General features: G+C 41.7%; 1 protein-coding gene across 2 annotated transcripts in view; it reads left to right on the forward strand.

Moving 5' to 3' along the window:
• Window positions 1–13171: 13171 nt before the first annotated feature.
• KIF2A (kinesin family member 2A) overlaps window positions 13172–17679 on the forward strand; it is a 70222-nt gene continuing 65714 nt past the window's right edge. The window contains exon 1 of one of the 2 annotated variants that reach the window (XM_075541072.1): window positions 13172–13477. In XM_075541072.1, the coding sequence (XP_075397187.1) occupies window positions 13414–13477 (64 nt within the window). In that variant the 5' untranslated portion in view covers window positions 13172–13413. The remainder of the gene's footprint in view (window positions 13478–17679) is intronic. The other variant, XM_075541073.1, reaches the window with a different exon arrangement.

Consider the following 17679-nt stretch of genomic DNA (forward strand, 5'->3'; position numbering starts at 1 on the left):
AGTGTTTCATTCTGCTATGCAGAGGGTCATTATAGGATGGAAATGACTCGATGGCACCTATCAACAACAATATATGCAATATATTTTACATATTACATACATAACATATATTAATATATTGAACACATTATACGCATTAAACTTCAATAGTTAATAAATGTAATGTTAAATATATTAGTATTTACATATATTAAATAAAACAGGTTAAATAAATTAATATATTGCATATATTAAATAAAGTAATTTATTAACTGTGTAATTTATAATATATTAGCTTTAGTATATTCATATATTAACTGTTAATATATTGCATATATTATTTTTCTTGATAATGTCAATCTTTTTCATTTAATCATTTTATTAGGGGCTCATACAACTCTTATCACAATCCACATATATATCAATTGTGTAAAGCACATCTGTACATTCATTGCCCTCATCATTTTCAAAACATTTGCTCTCCACTTAAGCCCCTGACATCGGCTCATTTTTTCCCCTCCCTCCCCACTCCCACCTCTCTCATGAGCCCTTTATAATTTGTAAATTATTTTGTCATATCTTGCCGTGTCCAACATCTCCCTTCACCCACTGTTCTGTTGTCTGTCCCCCAGGGAGGAGGTCACATGTAGATCCTTGTAATCAGTTCCCCCTTTCCAACCCACTCACCCTCTACCAGCCCAGTATTGCCACTTACACCACTGGTTCTGAAGGGATCTTCCGCCCTGGATTCCGTGTTTCCAGTTCCTATCTGTACCAGTGTACATCCTCTGGTTCAGCCATACTTACAAGGTAGCATTGGGATCATGATAGTGGGGGGGGTATTTAGGAACTAAAGGAAAGTTGTATTTTTCATTGTTGCTACATCACACCTTGACTGGCTCATCTCCTCCCCTACACCCCTCTGCAAGGGGATCTCCAGTGGCCTACAAATGGGCTTTGGGCCTCCACTCTGCACTATCCCCCTCATTCACTATGGGAAGACTTTTATTCTGATGATGCCAGAGACCTGATCCCTTCGACACCTTGTGATCACATAGGCTAGTGTGCTTCCTCTATGTGGGTTTTGTTGCTTCTAAGATAGATGGCCGCTTGTTTATCTTCAAACCTTTAAGACCCCAGACACTATACCTTTTGATAGCCGGGCACCATCAGCTTTCTTCACCACATTTGCTTATGCACCCATTTGTCTTCAGTGATTGTATCATGGAGGTGTGCATCAATGATATGATTTTTGTTTTGTTTTTTGGTTCCTGATAATTGATCCCTTTGGCACCTCGTGATAACACAGGCTGGTATATCCTTCCATGTGGGCTTTGTTGCTTCTCAACTATATGGCTGTTTGTTTACCCTCAAGCTTTTAAGACCCCAGATGCTATATCTTTTGATAGCTGGACACCATCAGCTTTCTTCAACACATTTGCTTATTCATCCACTTTGTCATCAGCGGTTGTGTCAGGAAGGTGATCATCATGGAACACCAATTTAATAGAAGAAAATATTCTTGCATTGAGGGAGTACTTGAGTGGAGGCCCAATATCCTTCTGCTACCTTAATACTAAACCTATAAATATATGTACATAGATCTATTTCCCCATCCTCATATATAAATATATTTCCATATACTTCATATATTAAATAACGTTTAATGTAAGTTAAAAAGTTAAACCACCTTATTGAAAAATAGTTCAATTATCTACTTTGATCATCAAACCATTAATAGAATTTTTTGTCAATTAAAAAAGAGAAAAGAAAACTAAACTCATTGAGTTGGTTCAGATACATAGCATCCCTATAGCATAGAATCAAACTGCTCCCTGCTTTATAGAAGCAGACTCGCTATTTTTCTCCAGTGGTTTGAGCTGCAAACCTTTCGGTTAGCAACCCAATACATAAGCGACTAATCCACTACTGTGATACAGGAAGCTGTCACTGGTATTTCAAATACCAGTAGGGCTACGCAAGGTGAATACGTTTCAGCATTGCTTCCAGACTACAAAGAACTAGACTGTCTTCTTCTGAGTGATTAGCCATTGAAAACCTCATGAATAGCATTCTAAAAAATCTAAACATACCATTTTGGCTCTGGTTTTCACTTCATATTAAGAAGTTAGGCAAGAACTTTATCATTCTACTTTACATTCTACTTTATATTCTAGTATATTTTACCCTTAAAGATATAATACCCTAATAAACCTCAGGGGTTACTCTGAAGACGAGGCCAGTAGCTAATGACTGAGGTAAAAGTAGCCAGTGTCTCCCTTAAGGAATGACTGGTTCCTTATGCAACAGCAGATGTGAAGCTCTTGTTCAAGCTCAGATCACACATGCTTATACACTGTTTGGATTGATCGTGAACTATTCCCATAAAATTTTGGGGTCTAGGATCAAGTGAGAGAAGTAGGTAGTGTTCAAGGAAGCTTCCTTTGCCTTTAATATCTACTTCTTGCCTGGGCCTTTTTTTTTTTTTTAAGAACCTTTTGGTTGTCAGAAATTTCAATTCTATTCAAATTTTAATTATAATTATACTGGTGTAGGCTCATTATGGTGTACACAAGGCCTTAAACCAATACACTAAAAACACTTGGGACATATCCCAATTATACAAAAAAATAAATAAAGGTCCTCTATTTCTCTCCTATGGATTCCTCTCTATCTTCTTCAAATATATACAGACCCCTTTTGAAAAACAAAGCAAGAAAAAACTCTTGATCCTCCTCCTACTGCTTCCATTTCATTTTATTTTTTACTTTACTTTCTTTGCCAAATTCTCAAATAAGTGCTGTAAATTCCCAACCACTAAATCCAGGTTCAATCTTCTAGTGAAATATATATATATATATATATATATATATATATATATATATATATATATATATATATATATATATATATATATATAATCATTTTACTGGGGGCTCATATGGCTCTTATCACAAACCATATATCCATCCATTGTGTCAAGTACATTTGTACATTTGCTACCATCATCATTCTCAAAACATTTGCTTGCTACTTGAGCCCTTGGTATCAGCTCCTCATTTTCCCCCTCCCTCCCTCACCTTTCCTCCCTCATGAACCCTTGGTCATTTATAAATTGTTATTGTTTAGGTCTTACACTAACTGGTCTCCCTTCACCCATTTTTCTGTTGTTTGTCCCCCTGGGAGAGGGTTATATGACTTCCCCTTTCTCCCCCACCTCCCCCTTACCCTCCTGGTATCACTGCTTCCATTATTGGTCCTGAAGGGTTTATCTGTCCTTATAATAATCAACTATGTGTTATCAAAAGGGCAGTATCTGCCCAAGGAAAAAGTTCAGCAAGCAGGAAGCTTTAGGAAAGAATAAGGAGGCTATAGGACCCTGGGTGGGACCCCTGGCTTAGTAGGCATTCAATGAAAGGGGACACAGATCCACCATATATTCAGGACCTCAATTTTTTCCTTGCAGTAATATGACAGATATTAATCTGTTAGGCAAGAGCATCCCCTAGAAAGAAATGATACAGTAAATATCCACTAACACCAACCCCATGTTCAATGTAAACAGAGCTCAATCAAGTAATCAACCTGTACAAAGTAACATTTCATGAATTACATCTTGCAATTGAACTATATTCACGTAAAGTCTTCATATCAACAGTGCCTTAAGTTCTAAGACATTGAATGAATTATTGATGTCATCACTGCAATCGCCTTATACCACAGGGCAATGATTGACAATGTTTTTCTCTGTGTGTGTGTGTGTGTATGTGTGTTCTTCCCCTTTTCATTTCATGTCTGTTTTTGTCTTCTTTGGTTGTTCTTCTTGTTGGTTTTGTTGTTTTAATGTGACCGCCAAAGTAAACCAGAGTTGTTCATAATCCGTGAACAAGCAGATGGGTTCTGGGCTCCCACTGAAGTCTAACCCCAATGTAAGAACAGTTCATTCTGATAGCATGGCCCTGCTCAATATTCGCCTTCACGAAGAGATCACTGAAGATAAGGGGGCTACAGGAAACTGTGGTGAAGAAAGCAGATGGTACCTGGCTATCGACTAGCACAGTGCCTGGGGTCTTAAAGGCTTGCATTCAAACAAGCAGTCATCTTCAGTGATGTGTCAGCTAAGTCCACATGAAAGAAGGACACCAGCTTGTGTGAGGCAAAGATGACAAAAACAAAATCCAAATATGTTAAACAGAAAACTATCAGAGCTTAAACTGTGAACACTCGGTTTTCAGAAAGTTATGGAGGAGGGTGGGAACCCAGAACCCATCTGCTAGTATCTATTCAGAGTAAGCCTTTGGCAGATCCCCCTGGTCACCAAAAGTGGATTCACACAGCTTTACTAATCAAGTAAACTTGTTGATGGTGGATCAAACTACAGTATAAGATACTTGGCCAGTTGACCTCCTTGACTCAACCTAAATTTAATCTAGGACCAAATATTTCTTGCTTGTTTCATGACAGAAATTTCTTCTCTAAGGTTTTAAATATTGGTGATGATCATTTTTATTTTTCTCTTTATATTATTATTTTAGTTAATTTTTCTGCTTAATTTTCTTTTTGTTATTGTTTATGGTAGGTTTCCAAGTTTATGAAACACGGAAGGAATGTATGAATAGAGACAATAACTGATGCAAGGGTTCAATGGAGACTGGGGCGTGGGAAGAGTGAGGAGAATGGAGGAGCAAACAGTGAAGGTGGGAGTGGAGGGGGCAACACGAGAACTGATTGTTATGATGGACATATAAGTTCTTTTTAAAATGACTTAACAATGGGACTGTATGATATGTGAATTTGATATTTTTTTAAATACTAAAAAAAAAAAAAAAAAGAAGAAACCAAAGTTGACCAATGGCTACTGTGGATGGGGAAAGAGTCTTGGCTTAGGGGCTTTGAGCTGATGTTAATGATGGTGGAATAATTTGAAAAAGGATATCAATAATAGTTGCATAACCAAGCATAATCAATAGCACAAATTATATATGTAGAGTGTGTTAAATTGGAGAATTTTTATTGTGTATATTTTCTCACAGGTAAAAAATAATAATTATAACACTAACAGTGAGTATAAAGAAGAAGAAAATATGCTAAAATTAACTGTGATAATGACTGTACAACTCTCCTTGATATGATTGAACTATTAAATTGCATAATACATAGAAGAAGTGCCAATAAAACTGTGAAAACAAGGGCAAGAATAAAAATGAAAATGGTAACAGGGAGGTAGTAGGATAAGTGATGTTAGATTGTCAAGATTGTAATCAATGAGATGAAGCTAAATATATATAATAGTTGAATAGGAAACTGATTTGTTCAATAGTCCTTCACCCACTTCACAATAAAAATGTATAAATAAGTGTTGATGGAAGAAATAGTCACTGTAGCAAATAGAACTGGCTGATATTCTGTCATCTCAGAAGGAGCATGATCAGGAAGCAATGCAACTGAAAATATACGTCCCAGCAGCACTCAAGGCGTAAGCACAGAAACAAAGCTCTGGGAATTGACAGAATGACAGTTGAGATGTTCCAACAGATACAACACTAAACATGCTCACTAAAACGGAAGCTATGCCAAGAAATTTGGGAAACAACTAACTACCTGGCCAACCAACTGACAGAGATTCATATTTGTGTCCATTCAAAAAGGTAACAACAGAATGCAGAAATTAATAACATAACAATGTTATTAGTATCACACACAAGTAAGATTTTGCTGATACTTATTTTTAAATAGTTACAACAGTACCTTGATAGAGAACTGCCAGAAATTTGAGCCAGATTAGAAGAGGATGTAGAATGAAGTATATCTTTTCTGATGTCAAATTAATCTTAGTTGAGCAGAGAGTTACAAAAGGTTTTTAACCTGCATTTTCTTGACTGTACAAAGGCATTCAACTGTATGGCTCATAACAAATTACGGATAGTGATAAATGGATATTCCAGATCAACTAATTGTGCTGATTCTGGACCTGGACCTAGACCAAGAAGCAGACATTCAATAGAATAGGAGGTTACTAAATAATTTGAAATCAGGAAATGTGTTCATCAGGGTTATGTGTCCTTACCATATTCACCTATATGCCAAGCACATAATCCAAGAAGATGGACTATCTGAAAAAAATATGACATCACTATTGAAGGAAGCTCCATTAACTACCTGAAATATTCTGATGACACAACCTTTCTTTTTTTGAAATCATTTTATTAGGGCTCATACAACTCTTATGACAATCCATACATCCATCAATTGTGTAAAGCACATCTGTACATTCATTGCCTTCATCATTCTCAAAACATTTGCTCTCCACTTAAGCCACTGGCATCAGCTCCTCATTTTTCTGCTCCCTCCCTGCTCCCCCCTCCCTCATGAACCCTTTATAATTTGTAAATTATTTTGTCATATCTTGCCCTGTCCAACATCTCCCTTCACCCCCTTTTCTGTTGTCCATCCCCCAGGGAAGAGGTTACATGTAGATCCTTGTAATCGGTTCCCCTTTTCCAACCCACTCTCCCTCTACGCTCCCAGTATCGCCACTCACACCACTGGTCCTGAAGGGATCATCCGCCCCGGATTCCCTGTGTATCCAGTTCCTATATATACCAATGTACATCCTCTGGTCTAGCCAGACTTGCAAGGTAGAATTTGGATCATGATAGTGGGGGTGGGGGTGGGGGGAAGAATTCAGGAACTAGAGGAAAGTTGTATTTTTCATCGTTGCTACATCATACCCTGACTGGCTTGTCTCCTCCCCATGACCCTTCTGTAAGGTGATGTCCAGTGGCCTACAAATGGGCTTTGGGTCTCCACTCTGCACTACCCCCTCATTCACAAAGGTAAGATTTTTTGTTCTGATGATGCCTGATACCCGATCCCTTCGACACCTCGTGATTGCACAGGCTGGTGTGCTTCTTCCATGTGGGCTTTGTTCCTTCTCAGCTAGATGTCTGCTTGTTTACCTTCAAGCCTTTAAGACCCCAGACGCTATATCTTTTGATAGCCAGGCACCATCAGCTTTCTTCACCACATTTGCTTATTCAACTGCTTTGTCTTCATTTGTTATGTTGGGAAGGTGAGCATCATAGAATGCCAATTTAATAGAAGAAAGTACTCTTGCATTGAGGGAGTACTTGAGTGGAGGCCAAATGTCCTTCTGCTACCTTAATACTAAACCTATAAATATATGCACATAGATCTACTTCCCCATCCTCATATATAAATATATTTGAATATGTACATGTCTTTATCTAGAACCCTATAAATGACCTTTGCCTCCAAGCTTTTTTCTCTATTTCCTTAGACTTTCCTCCTGCCCTACCATCATGCTCAGTCCCCACCTGGGTTTCAGCAATTCCTCTTTGTTACATTACCCTGGATCATGCCCTACCAGGCCTCCCACACCCTCCTCACCACCGATTTGGATCACTTGTTGTTTCCTTGTCCCTGGGTTTGTTAACACTACTACCTTTCCCCCTACCTCCTCCTCTCCCATGTCCCCCCCCGGAACTGTTAGTCCTGTTGTTTTCTCCTCCAGATTGTTCATCCAGCCTATCTTATTTAGACAGACCTGCAGAGATAATAACATGCACAAAAACAAGACAGAACAAAACCAAGCAACAACATACAACAAACCAATGACAAAAAAAAATAAAACACAACAAGAAAATCTTGCTTGAGTTAGTTCAAGGATTGTTTGTTGGCCGTTAGGAGTATTTTCAAGTCCAGTCTGTTGGGGCACCATGCCCTGGCCCCAAAGTCCACCTTCAGCATTCCCTAGGGACCTTGCCACTCCATTCTCTTGCTATTCTGTTGCACCCCGTGTTTTGTCTCGGTGTGACAGGATCAGATCGGGTGCAATTCCCACACTGTGTCTCTGGTGTTGTCCTCTGTAGGGCTGTGGGTCAGTGAGGGACGTCATATCTCATAGTGGGGCCGGCCATGTGGTCCTCTCTGTGGACCGGCTGCTCTAATTGGGAACATCGTCCTCATGGCCTGGTGGGCCAGGATGTGCTCTACTCTTTCCTCCTCCCCCTTCATCTGCTCCTGTGTGCTCCAATCAGATAAGTCCCTCTCCCAGAGCTTCAGATTCAATGCTGACCTTTGAAATAAATTCTTCTGAGGGGAGGGTCAGGTGCCCACTTAGTAGTTGGGATTGGGGCTGGCCCCCCAGACCTCTCCACTGGTTCCCTACTTCAAGCCGGCATCAATACAACCTTTCTTGCGGATGCTGCAGAGGGCTTTAAGTACTTCCTGATGAAGCAAAGACAACAGTCTTGTGTAGCTATAACTCAACACAAAGAAAACAAGCATAAACAAAACAAAAATCCTCATAGCTAGACCAACAAGCAGCACCATGTTAAATGGAGAAATAGAAGTTGTCAATTATTTTATCTTATTTGGACCTATATATAATCAATGCCCATAGAAGCAGTAGTCAGGAAATAAAACAATGGACTGCATTGGACAAACCTCTATGTAAGACTGTTATGTTGAAAAGATGTTGTTTTAAGATTGCAATGAACCTGACCCAAGCCATGGTAATTTCAATCATATCATATGCATGCAAACAATGGATAATGAATAAGACCAAAGAAGAACTGATATATTTGAATTGGGGTGTTGGGGGGGAAAATATTGAGTATATCATAGACTACTAGAATAACATCTGTTTTAGAAGTACAGGCAAAATAATTCTTAGAATTGGGGATGGCAAGTTTCATCTCCTGTAATTTGGACATCAAGAGGCACCAGCCCCTAGAGAGGAACATCACTTTTTGGTAAAGCGTTGGGTCCATAAAAAAGATCCTCAAGGAGATGTATTGATACGGTGGCTGCAACAATGGGCTCCTGCATAGCAACTGTTGACGGGATGGTACAGGACTGGACAGTGACTTGTTCTGTTACACAGTGGCACTGAGTCAGAACTGGCTCAATCACTGTTAACAAGAACAACAGTAGATATCTTTCTTCAAGCATTTCATTTTATTTTTGACAACTTCCAATGTTCCTTGATTTATATATTGTGCATTCCATGTTCTGATTTTAGTAGATGCTTATAAGCGCTTTTTTCTCATTTTTAGTACCATATCAGCAAATGCAGGTCTTAAAAGCTGTATTCCATTCACTTCATTAATATCGACTTGTCTTTGAGGAAAAGATGTCACCAGTTGCATGTTGAGTACCTTCCAACCCGAGGGACTCAACTTTCATAAATCAGACAAAAGCTTGTTATTATTCTTAAAGTTTTCACAGGCCAATTATTTCAGAATTAGATCACTAGCTCATTCTTCCCAGTCTGCACCAGTCTGGAAGGTCCACTGAAGCCTGGCCACCACTGCTGATTGTGCTGTCACTGGAAATACCTACGGCCTAACTCCCAGCATCACAGCAACACACATGCTATCATATAACGACAAACTTACAGACAAGTGGTGGTTCCAAGTCCTAGCACATTTTATTATTTCACTGGACTATTGCAAACACTTTGTGGGATTGAGAGAAAGGAAATTATTATTTCAGGTTCATTAACAAGTAACTAAAACTTAATGAGTTAATAATTATGTCAGGCACTATGCATCTTGCTAATTCTTAACCCATGGTGGAATCCTCAATCTATAATTGTTGAGTGTGTTCTTTATAAAAATTCTTATACAGACCCCTTTATTAAGTGTTAAATAAGACAAAGACAAATCATCCAGAAAAAGGAGACCATAAGTATGAAGTTGTGGTGTCCAAAGGCTTCGGGGCCACATTGTTAATTATAGAATATAAATCAACAATGAAAAAACTCTTCACAATATCACGATTGGTGGCAGATCAGTGTCACAAGGGGTACTATGAAATCAGGAAAGGGATTATAACTGAGATATGCACACTATTGCAGATTAGAAAAGGTTGCAGGATTGGTCCTGGGGCCGCCAACGACCTTGGCAGGTGTATGACTCATCACCGTGCCAGAATCTGACCATTAATCAGCAAAGTAAAAGGCTTTGTCCTAATACCCCAATTTCCAGCAAGGACACACCCAGGCAAGTCTCTGGAAGTCACTATCCCTCCTGGGGCTGGCTAGGGGAATTGTAAGAATCCACTTTTTACAGTGCTGGTTAATGGTCAGAATAAACGCCTAGAGCTAAATTTATGCCAAAGCACAAGGCCCCCACTGTAAGCCACAGCCTTCCACAAGGGTTTAGAATTTAAGCTCCAATATATCCCTCCTCTGGTTATGGATTTCATTAGAAACTCTTGATCACACTTTTAGTGTGCTTTCTTCAGGACAGACTGGTTATGACTCCTTTAGATGGTTACTTGTTTTAGGACAGATCTTTAAGTCCCTAGACTTTCTGACAGTTAGGAACCATCTGAACCCTTCATCACACTTTATTACAAGCACCTAAATCTTCAATGATTACATCATGCAGACATTAAAGAAGGTCACATTGCAAGAACTAAAAATTGATTAACTCACACACCTTAAGATGGGATCTCAAATCCATTCATAGACTATAAAAATTCATCTTGTTATAGATATGATTCATGAGCAACTTAAATTCTGAAAAAGTAAGTTATAAGTAATATCCATAATATTTGATAGTTATAATAATATCATATTATGACTAATAATAATATTGTGATAGCTTTTATGTAAACTCAGCTGGAACAGAATTCACTTTGGCACTCCATTTCTCTGCTGGGATCAAGAATCTGTTGTAATGGCCACACAGAACTCATAGACAATAATGGGAGTTTATGGAGCCCTGGAAGTGTAATGATTATGCGTTGTGTTGTGATTCCCATGGTTAGCAGTTCAAAACCACTAGCAGATCCTCAGAAGAACGACTCAGTTTTCTACTCCCATAGAATCACAGTCTTGGAAACCCACAGGGGTCGCTATGAGTCAACATTGACTAGATGGCAGTGAGAATGAATGATCAGGGAAGTTAACAAGTTACCATAAGTAAGAATCATAAAATACTAAGGACACAATCATTGGTACACAGCAACACTTTTCCTCAGCCAGCAACTAAGTCTCTCTCTGGTCTTCAGCCTCTAAACCATGTGGGCCTTGGCCTCTGCCTCTGTGGACCAGGACACCTGTCCAGTGCTCTATCTCACCGTCTCAAGTCTTGGAGCTGCTCCTCTGCTCTGTCTAATGGTCTCTTTGACAGGCTCTCGAGTCTCTGGTCTCTGCCTCAGCCACTTTAGGCAGAGAAGAGTCTCCAATGTGCTCTGCTATGGCTCTTCTTCTTTATTGGTCTCAGATATTTTCTCTCTTCCTAGTTCTGAGATAGCTCTCTTATCTCTAGAGCAGTGGTTCTCAACCTTCCTAATGCTGCAACCCTTTAACAGTTACTTATTATGGTGACCCCCCCAACCATAAAATTATTTTCATTGTTTCTTCGTAACTGTAATTTTGCTGTTATGAATCAGGCGACCCTTGTGAAGGGTCGTTTGACCCCCAAAGTGGTTGTGACCCACAGGTTGAGAACTGCTGCTCTAGGGGAATGCAATTAAAACTGACCAATCTCCTGTATTAATGTGCTACATACCTTTTTTTGCACAGTCCTATCCAATCGTTTGGCAAGAGTTATAGACATGGATAGAAAAACCATATTAAGAAATTTCACCTCTGCCCCCTTCTCTCTCTTTCTAGGATATAGCTATATATCTATATATCTATATCTATATATATAATCTTGCACAGAGTGCAAAATATATGTGAGTAACCAAATATATATATTTTATAAACCAATTTTAAGCTTATAGTTTTATAGCTTAATTTCTTTGCATTCCTTATTTTGCAGGCAAATAGATCCTTTATTCTTGTGATAAAGAATGAGCTATATCAGACCCTAACTCAAAAGAGTTTAGCTAAAACTCTTAAGATTTAAAACAAAGTAAGATTCGAGTCCTGATTTGGTATACTTCTGTCCTGAAATGGACAGTAATCTTATTTTTAGAATGTAAAAACATGTTATTCTCGACACGGTCAACTTAGTGTTTTTCATAAAAATTGGATGGCCTGAATCCACCTTGGACTAGATTTTTTTCTTTTGACAAATATACTTATATCTCCAATATGTTCAAGTAAAGTTACAAATGAAGCCTGAGGTTTTATTTTTGCTAGCATCTTCTTGCTTTACTTTTGTTAGCTGAAAACTCCAGACTCAAGCATATATACACAGATGCCACTTACATATATGAATCAGTGTTCCCATTTTAAAACTGTAGTTTTAGTTATAATGAGATGAACAATGACTAGAGAAATAGGGGCATGGAAAATAAGTGTCCTCAACATCAAGTCCAAATACTGGAAGCAAGAGTCACAGGTTTGGAGGCTTTTATATGGTGCTGTAAACATCACTTCCAAGGTCTCTGTCCTGCTCTGCCAGATGGAGATTCTTGATAGCCACATTGCTGAAGTGGTCAGACTAGTCAATTGACTGCAGAAAAGCTACATGTGTCTGCCTTTTGCCCTTGAGTCATTGTTGGCTTCACAGGGCAGGGAAGCTAAGTCTTGAGCCTTCGCAAGGGCCGGATACCAGCATCCGATGCATCGTAAATGACAATGCATCTTCAAGGCTGCCCCATTGCAGGGCTTCCTTTTCAGTGGCAATGAGCTAGTGAGCAAGGTAATGAAGAAGAGGCTTTTGAATTCCTGCTTAGGGTGAATGACCTTAAAGATGTGTCTTCTCTTCTCCCATAATTAGATGGGACGTCTGGCCCAGGTGTGCCTTAGGAGGATTACCTGGGTCAGCCACCTATCTGTGGCTCCTAGGGAGTGAGACACTAGACAGGTGCTGTCACTGGGCAGTCCCAAAATTCACATCGCTCAGCTCCGCCTCGGAACTCAATCTGTTCTCGCGGCACCACTAAACCGTGAAAACCACAACGTCAAGGCCGGCAGCCGCGCGCAGAATCCCGCCTCTTTCAGGCCGCGCGCTGAAATCAAACTCGACGCAGAGCCGCGGAGGCCGGGCTGCGCATGCTCAGCTCCGTCGCCAGGCCCGGCCGCGCCGGCCTCCAGCCCGCCGCGGAGCTGGGCGGGGTCGCCTGCGGACCGAGGGGCAAAGGGAGCCGGGGAGGAAGAGACGCCGGCGACGCGTCCTGCGCAGGCGCGCGGCGCCCCGCCTCCCCAGCGTCGGCACCCGGGCGGGCGGCGCGGGTCCTCCCACTCTCCCCGGCGCCGCCTCTCGGCCCTGGCCCTCGCTTCACCCCGCCGCCGGGCTGTGCGCGTCCCCCGCCGGCCTGCAGGCCGGGCGCTTCCGCCTCCCCCGCCGCTGCCCCTCGCGGCCCCAGCTAGCGTTCACGCTGTCGCCCGGACCAGCGCGTCCGCGGGCAACCGCCCCCCCGCCCACACCCACCCCGCCCCCTCCCTGCCTTTTCCGCTCTCCGGTCCCCCTCCTCCGGCCCGCAGCCGCCGCTCCAGATGAGGTGATGGCAGCGTCCAGCTTCGGCAAGATCCAGATCGGGATTTACGTGGAGATCAAGCGGAGCGATGGTGAGCGGCGTCGCGGGCCCGGCCGGGCCAGCCCCGCATTCGGGTGTGCACGGAGGGGACGCGGGCGCCGGCCGCCTCATTGATTCCTCCGTGGGCTGTGGGGGCGGGAAGGCGGCGGCGGCCGCCGCGGCGCTTTTGTGTGCGGCGTGTGAGGCCGGCGTGGGGGCCGGCCCGGGCGCCGCCGCGGTGCGAGGGGCGGGGAGGGACCTTGCGGAGGGCTGCGGGGGACAGGGCCCCGGGGGACGGCTGGCTGGGGAGGGGCTCGGGGGCGGCGGGCATCGTCTTTGGGGGCTTCAGGCGGATGCGCTGGAGGGGCGGGGGCCGGGAAGACTGCCATTCGGTCGGTCCTCCCTCGCCACCCGCCCGGCCCGGAGGGAGCGGGCTTCGTGAGGGATGACGGCCGTCCCTGCTCGGCCCTTTCGGTTCCCCCGGCTCTGCCCGCCCGTCGCGGGGCGGGAGGACGCAGAGGAGCGATTTCGGTGTGGAGGCTGCGAGGGGGGCGGGGGCCCGGGGAGGGGGCATTTCCGCTGGCTCAACGGTCTGGTGGTCGGGCCTCGGCGGCGCGCGGCTTGCAGGAGCCTGCTGCTTTCTTCGTGCCAGCCCCGCTGGGAGAAGCATGTAGGGAATGCCATGCTCGGCCGTGAACAAGGATGGGTGAGCAGTGGAGAGAAAGATTCCATAAGCTTCTCAAAGGCGATGAGTCTGAACGGGAAGGAGAGGCGACGCGCGTCGTCTTTGCTAGGCACTGGTGGGGGAGTGGGCGACCGGATGTTGATGCTTTCACACCCTTGGGAGAGGCCACCGAGAAGTGTGAGGGGCACATGCTTAATTCTTTTTTTTTTTTTTTAAGCCTCAGGCTTCTAATAGCTTTCTTTAGATTCCTCATGGAGGAAATGTTTTATTTCAGGTGCGTGGAGTGGGGAGTGAGGTGAGCTGCCAGACTTGGACGTAATCCTTTTTGTAAAGGAGAGAAGTAAAATTCTCTTATTTCGGTCCAAATATTGAAGGAACTGGAAGTGCGAGATGTTCTTGGCCCCGCCTTTCTATACCACTTTCTTTAATTTTTGGCTTCTTTACTGCCCTTTGAGCCTAAACAGTAATTTTGCCATCACATCCTCATCCTCACCCTCCTGGCTTTGTCAGGTTTGACCAAGGACCCGGAAGCTACATTGACTCATGTCATCTTTGGTGGTATGTTGGAAGTGTGGCTAATACTGTGTTTCGTGTTCTGTACTTGAGATCATTTGTGTTAGCACCTTAAGCATCTTACCTTGTATGTAAAAGGGTAAATGATAACACATGGAAGTTTAGAATTACTAATAACACACTCACTCACTCACTTCCATTGAAGTCAATTCTGGTTCACAGCAACCCTGTAGGACAGGGTAGAATTGCCCCTCAGACCTCCCGAGGCTTTAAAGCCTTAGGGAATAGACTGCTTCATCTTTCTCCCACTAACACTTCATCTTTCTCCTTTACTTGACTGGAGTTTTTCTTTTCCACCTTAAGTTACGGTAACTTTACTGAAATAGTGAGTGCTGTGCTTTTGGTATCATTACTTTTTTACATAAATATGGATTCATTGGTATACTACCAAAAGTAGGTATTATCTATGAATTTCTTTAATTGGGCCTGTAATAAAATACACTTTTTGCATTCTAAACTTTTAAGTGTTAACTGTAGAATCTGTTATTAAGAAAAAATAGTATTCGTGTGACATTTGAGAGGTTTATAGTTTCTCACGCAGTCCATATACACGTTGGGTTTGAAACAATACAGGTTCCTGTGGTAGTCTCAAAAAAATAACACTACTGTCAAGTTGATCCTGATTCACAGTGATGCTGTAAGATGGTAGAACTGCCCCGAGGATTTCTGAGGCTATAACTATGGAAGTAGAAAGCCTCATCTTTATCCCACTGAGTGGATGGTGGTTTCAAATTCATGACCCCCTGGGTTCTATGGTGTTGGTAAACACCTTTCAAATCCATTCCATAAGGCAAATTCACTGCCATCAGGTCCGTTTTGACTCATTACAACTCTATAGGCTTTCCAAGTCTGAATCTTAGGGATCAGGCAGCCTCATCTTTCTCCCTCTGAGCATATGGTAGGTAGGTTTGAACCCCAGTTTTGTGGCCAGTAGTCTAATGTTTACCCAACAGCACCACCATGGCTGGTTAATTTCTAGAACCTTTTAATGCACTTTTCCCCCATCAGACTACTCCCACAATTCCCAGACATACAAATACATAACAGTAGCTAAATTAGTTATGAAGTAGCAAGGAAAATAATTTTATGGTTGGGCATGGTCAACACATGATGAACTGTATTAAAGGGTTACGGCATTAGGAAATGCTATTTGAGAACCACTGCCCTAGAGTGTACGAGACTGGAAATCGTATGGGAGCAGAAACCCTACCTTTCTCTTGAAAAGTACCTGAAAGGTTTAAAAATTCAACCTTGAGATCCTTGCTTATATTTTCAAACTCACTGCCATTGAGTCAATTCTGACTCATAGCGACTCTATTAGCAACCTAGAAATCACATTTCAAAAGTAGTTTCCCTATAAGAAATGGGAATTTTTGCAGTATGTATTATCCTATCCTAATAATCTTGAATTACTTTGAATTTATGGGCTTTGGATGTATGGTGGAGTTGGTGGAAAAGACAAGTTGAGAACTTGAAAGGAAGGGAATAGTCATTTACAGTAGATGATGATGTCTCCCAATAGAGAATAATATCTCAGACATTCCTCAAGTTTTTCCTTTTCAAAAGATTTTGCTTCCTACCATTTTTAGAGCAGGTCTATAGTGGGTAAAACACTAGTGGTTATTGTAACTAAAATAAACTTTGCAGATAGATGAACATTAATGCCTGAGACAATAGAAATCACAGGGTGAAGAAGGGCTGCTTCAGATATATATTAACTGATGACAATGCTTTTCTACATGCTTAATGATCCTTATCCTTATTTCAGACCATTCTTTTGCCTATCAATGCTGCTCATGTTAATGTAACATTTTCCAAGGGCAAACAGGTAAGTTTAAGGGGTGCTTATTCTTATCTAAAGCCCCTGCTTAGAAATGAATTCCCAAAAGTCTTTCCTGTTCCATATAGCCAGCTTCTCTTCAACTTCCTAAGTCAATTTTTATTGTGCATGATACCACTCTAGTCTGGTCCCCTAACCCTCCCATTGACCTTAGTTCAGAAGTCCCAGAATCCATTGAAATGAATGATCTGCTATGGCTAACATGAATTTTCTGGTATTCTAAAGTTAGAGGTGACAGGAGTTAGGTTGAACTCCGGAGATTTGTTCCCAAAGGAGAAAAGCTGGTAGGAAGTTAGTTGGACTGGCTTCTGGAAATGGGCACTAGTATTTAATTGTTCTCTGCCCTACCTGCTACCTTTCTGATTCAATTCCTTTTTAGAGTCCAGTGAATATAAAAACCATAGTACTACCATTATGGAGTTAGTCTTACTGGTGTTTTTTAAAACTGTATTATTAAAGCATTTCTTATTGTGGGCTGCCAGTATCCTACAGTGTCTGTGACTACTTTCTGATAAATGGGAAGGGTTAAGAAATATTGACTATTTGAAAGCAACAGCTAAGATGAGATTGTTTGCAGGGTGGGGTCTCTTGGTATTGATATTTGTGGACTGAAAGGAATGAATACCTAACCTAGGATTCTTACAAAAATGGTTGTAAAAATAAGAACATTTTTTACAAAGATAGGAACCGAGTCCCCAATTAGTATAAATTACTTGTCTAGCTTTATACAACTTGTTAATGACATGTCTTGCATAAGATAGAAACCATACTCTTAGGACCTGTGACAGTAAAGAGAATTCTCTGCTATTTTGTAAATACACTGGTTCTTACAGTCAGATAAAGCCATCAGAGAACTGTGTTATGGAACCTGATTGGAATGATCCCTGGTAGAAAGTGATACAGTATAGTTACTAGAAGATCACAGAACCAAGAATAACTTTTGTAGGCTTGTGGGTGGAAAGAGTGCTTTTCATGAGTACCTGAAACCCAGGGGAAATGTGATTTCAAAGAATTTATCAGTTGAGAACTTTGGAGATAAAAGCAGTCAATCTTTTGAAAAGATTTTAAGTAGCCTTATTCTTACGTGGGGCATTTAATTGTGCTCATGCTCATCTACATAGACCAAGAAGAAGTCATTCATACAGAACAAGAAGCC

This window comes from Tenrec ecaudatus, chromosome 2 (genome assembly GCF_050624435.1).
Source record: "Tenrec ecaudatus isolate mTenEca1 chromosome 2, mTenEca1.hap1, whole genome shotgun sequence".
In the NCBI taxonomy this organism is placed as follows: Eukaryota; Metazoa; Chordata; class Mammalia; order Afrosoricida; family Tenrecidae; genus Tenrec; species Tenrec ecaudatus.